Raw genomic sequence first — 5,000 nt, 5'->3', positions numbered from 1 at the left:
TGTAAACATAAGGGGGCAACCTCCTCACGGTTGTGTCTTTCGAAGGGAGCAAACAGATTCCGAAGGTATGGTGAATATTTGAAAATTCGATGCCGAGAGCTTCACCTTCGCGATATAACCGGAATACTTAAAGATGAGGAAAGTATAGTGGTAGTGGTAAAAGTAGTAGTAGTAATAGTAATAGTAGTAGTAGCAGTAGCGGTGGTGTAAATATAAAAGGGGTTAAAGTTTCAGGGATAGAATACTCGATAAGAATATTCGCGTCTGTGGTAACATTATTCTGATGTCATGAATCTTGATCGAGCAACGATGCCGATATGGATTACATTTTTTTTTCTTTTCTTCTTCTTTTTTTTTTTTTTTTTTTTTTTTTCTTTTTTCGACGATAAATGCAAAAGTTAAGTCGTCGACGAAGTTTCTCTTAAAATATTTCATCCCCTAGGATAACTAAGAATTTGTCATTCATGCCATCATCTAGAGAAAATCCTTACCTTTAAAACGCTCCCTCTTTCGACTTTCTACGATCTCTACTTCCAAATATATTCGCTCTTAAATATCCTCTATGTAAACGTACCTTCGGCTCTTTTAAGTTTCATCAATGGCCGAATATATGAATCAACTAGTAACGTACGATTTCTTGGAATTTATATAGGTCAACGCCTTTCCTTATATGGAAGTGGTCACGTGATTTTCTAGGAAAAATATGTGGGTCAGCGTTTTACCATATATGGAAGTGGTCACGTGATTTTCCGCGAGAAAAATGTAGGCCAGCGTCTCTCCATATATGGAAGTGGTCACGTGATTTTCTACGAAAAAAAAATATAGGTCAGCGTATCTCCATATATGGAAGTGGTCACCTGTTTTCAGACTAAAATAAGTAGGTCAGTAGGTTAGTGTGTCAGCGCCTATATCTATAGGGGGCCCTTTTTCAAACCGACTTTTTTTTTTTTTTTTTTTTTTTTTTTTTTTTTTTTTTTTTTTTTCCAATAAAATTAAAATAAAATCGCACATTAATTTTTTTCTTTTTTTTTATAAATTAAAATACAAAATCTACGTGCGTAAAAGTAAATTATAGTTATTTTTGCAATGTTTTTTGTTATAAACAATTCACAAAAAATAATAACGTAAATTTGTATGAAAACTTAATGAAACTCGACTGGCTTGTCTCGTTTCAAAGCGAATATATTAATTTAAAGCGACATAAATATTATAAACATTGTTTTTTACCGTGTACTATATACCGGGTGTACTTTTTAAAAAGTATTACTCTTGCATTCTTAATAGAACAAATATTCGACTAATTCAATCCAACGAAATATTTTAACTATATTATCCTAGTAGAAGCAATGCGAAATACTATGTTCGTGGATATCATACATACCGAGTGTACTTTTTGAAAGATATTACACTCAAAATTTCATTACGAGGAATATTCGACTAATTCAATTCAGATTGAATTGTTTTAAGGTAGATTCTTCCGTAACAAGAACGAAATAATTTGTCCATGGATACCATATATACCGGGTGTACTTTTTCAAGAGGACTATTTTTTTTTCTTTTTTTTTTTTTTTCTTTTATTCATCTCTTTCTATTAATCATTATAGAAATACGATGTTGCATCTTCTCTCGTTGAATTTTAAAGCAAGCATATAATGCTTTTCGAAAGGAGAATTCAAATACGCATTTGCAATGACGTTGCATTACGTACATTACATTGCATCTCGTTACGATAATACGATGTAATATCTCATGTAACGAAAATGTTCATACAGAAAGAGATGGAAATAGAGAGAGAGAGAGAGAGAGAGAGGGAGAGAGAGAAAATCACAAGGCTAAAAATCGACAAAAGATGAAGGCAAGCCTTCGTTTCTCGCTTTTTCTTTTCTTTTCTTTATTTTTTTCTTTCTTTCATTCTTTTTCGTTTTCTTTTTTCTTCTTTTCTTCTTATAAATTTTACCCTATTTAAAAAGACTATCTCAGTCATTTGATATTTTCCATCGAAGGTTCCTATCAAAGAATATTCGAACCCAGTATTACCCACAGAATTTAAAAAGAAACTTTCCTATAGAATCACAGAACAAAGGTATGGAGGAAGGTACAATCCTCTTAACAATATTTAATGGAAAGCGTTCGACTCCAGAAGGACTCGGTGGAATATTTTTTTCACCCCTTCCTCTTCATCTCTTCTCTCTCTTTCTTTCTCTCTTTCTATATCTCGTTTCATTTCCTTCGCTATCCACTTTTTTCTTTCTTTCTTTCTTTCTTTCTTTCTTTCTTTCTTTCTTCTTATCTTTGCACGTAACGCAAAAGCTCTCGAAGTAGCCCGATTGTAATCGTATCCGATGCAAATTGACCCATCTTTCACAAAATATTCGAATTTTAAGAGGACCAACATTCCCATCCCCCTTCCAATAAGTTCATCTGTTTATCCCGCTTTTTCGTAGTTGAATTAAGTCCGTTTACTTCTTGAACTCTTGAAAATTTTCTAGTTGAAAATTTTCAAAGTTGAAAATTCTTCGATCAAAGATCGATATGTAATTTTTCTTTTTTCTTCTTGTCTTTTCCCTTTTCCTTTTTTCGTTGGACAATAAATTCTTTGACAAGTTCGATAAACGTAGAGAAAAAAGAAAAAATAATTCCTCGTAATTATATAATACACTTTCCCGATTAATTTACTCGATGATCATGATTGAAACATTTTCAAGCATTATCTCTCTCTCTCTCTCTTTCTCTCTATCTCTATCTCTATCTCTATTTCGAAACATTTCTCGAGTTAAAGAGAGAGAGAGAGAGAGAGAGAAACTACTCTCATCCGCGATTACAGAGAAGTATCCTCTCGAATCGTAATACGACTAACCACGTAACCAAATGATCATACTATTCCTAGAAGACGCATGTGTGTGTAAATATAGTATTCGTGTATGTATATATATATATACATATGCGAGCAGGTGCAACAAGATTCAACATATACTCTCTCCATCTCCTTTATCGGCCTTCCTAATGCTTCTCTCTATGCATTGAGGAGACAAACGGTGCTCCTTAATAATGCACAAAACCGATTTACGGATCAAAGGGCTGCTATACGGTAGAAGAGGATCCGATTAATCTGTTCAAGATCGATATATGGAAATGCCATCGGAATGATCAAAGCATATAACTATGTTAACCTTGCATCAATTTATTTATTTATATTTCTCTCTCTTTCTCTCTCTCTCTCTCTGTCTATATATCTATATCTATATGTATATATATTTGTATATATATGTATATGTATATATATATATATATATATATATACTCTCTTTTACTTTGTAATTTTTGCTTTTATTTATATTTTTATTAACTTATTTATATCAATATATTTTTTGTTGAACACGAAATGTCAAATAGAAACGAACAAATAGCATTTCATTCCGCAGGACATATCAGCCAATTATAAGCACGCTATAAAAGATATACCGTAGTACACTGAAAAAAAAAAGGAAAAAAAGAAAAAAGAAAAAAAAAAAAAGAAAAAAGATTACCCTTTATTCCACGCTTTCTGGGCATTCCTGCTTTACGTGGAAATGGTCCTGGCTGTCGGATTATATCCGAACTTTTTTCCAACTAGCCCTTCCAGGCCAGTAGTCAAACGTCGAATATAGTCGAACAGTTACCATTCTGCTCTTTCTCTCTCTCCCTTTCTTTCCCTCTCCACGAGTTTCTATCTCCTTTCTCATTCTATCTTGGTAGTCCTATCCTTTTACTCTTTACATTGGCTCACTGCTATTGCCATTGTTATTGTTGTTTCGAGATATTAACGGCTTGTCTGTAAAGCGCTCAATGCATTTCTGTTCTCTCTCTCTCTCTCCTCTCTTTCTCTCTCGATCGTTTTTCATTAGCCAACCTTTTTCTAGCAAACAGAGAAAAAGAGATCAATATTGTGAAACAATTTTATTAACGAAAAAGAGAGACAGAGAGAGAGAGAGGGAGAGAGAAAAAGAGAGAGAGAAAGAGAGAGAGAGAAAGTGATAAAGGGATAGAAAGTGATAAAGGGATAGAAAGATAAAGAGATAGAGATATCGTTTTATTTTCTAAACTCGTATAATCCAGCAGTAAATTATTATTCTCCCTTTCTTCACTCTTGCTATCTGTTGCAGGTCACCGTTGATCTCGGAAAGGATGCGGAATTTCAGTGTTCCGTAACCGGTCGACCGCTTCCGGTAATTTCTTGGGCAAAGGACGGACTTCCTGTGAGGGAAGGCTCATCCGGTAGAACGAAAATCACTGAGAACGGTGGCTCGACCTTACATATATCCTCAATTGTCAGGGACGACAAGGGAATGTATCAATGCTTCGCAAAGAATGATTACGAAATGGTACAGGCTACTGCGGAATTACGTTTGGGTGGTAAGTTTACGAAATGAACAAAAAAAAAAAAAAAAGAAAGAAAAGAAAGAAGAAAAAAGAAAAGAGAAAACATTTCTTTCATATTATCAATGATAATTCATTTAAACATTTTTTTCCTTTTTTTAACAAACAAACATTTTCTCATCTGAAATTTATTTATCTCGCATGCCTACAATGAGAGTTAAGTTGTTTCGATCGTCGAATTATTTATTTGACGATGCACCGAAAGAAGGAAAAAAAAAAAAAAAAAAAAAAGAAAAAAAAAAGAAAAGAAATTTATCGTAAATGTTAACATGAAGCACAACAGAATTTGATGGAGGAGAGATAGGTAATATTTAGTGGGTTTGTTGAATCGGATAGATAGAGGGGGAGGGAGGGAGTTAAGTAGGAAGAAAACATAGTGTTGATTTATATGCTAGAAATATCTTATTTTCTCGGTGAACCCGGAGAACGGCCGATTATCCTTTCTGAGATATCGCGAGACAGTGAAAAACGTTGGGCCGCGTGCACGGATATTATTTTTGGAGGAGCTTTAAAGTAAAGCCATTACAGACATAACGTTCATGAAAGTAGAGGAAGAGATAAAGAGAGAGAGAGAGAGAGAGGGA

General features: G+C 33.8%; 1 protein-coding gene across 9 annotated transcripts in view; it reads left to right on the top strand.

The window, feature by feature from the left end:
* The window catches only part of LOC124431500 (Down syndrome cell adhesion molecule-like protein Dscam2), a 201,271-nt gene that overhangs the window by 167,139 nt on the left and 29,132 nt on the right, over positions 1–5,000 (top strand). For all 9 annotated transcript variants that reach the window (XM_046979495.1, XM_046979491.1, XM_046979496.1 and 6 more), the window contains one exon: positions 4,143–4,392. In XM_046979495.1, the coding sequence (XP_046835451.1) occupies positions 4,143–4,392 (250 nt within the window). The remainder of the gene's footprint in view (positions 1–4,142; positions 4,393–5,000) is intronic.

The sequence above is a fragment of the Vespa crabro genome, chromosome 21 (genome assembly GCF_910589235.1).
Source record: "Vespa crabro chromosome 21, iyVesCrab1.2, whole genome shotgun sequence".
Taxonomy (NCBI): Eukaryota; Metazoa; Arthropoda; class Insecta; order Hymenoptera; family Vespidae; genus Vespa; species Vespa crabro.
The sequence above is the reverse complement of the archived record's forward strand: the minus strand, read 5'-3'. Positions and strand labels throughout refer to the sequence as shown.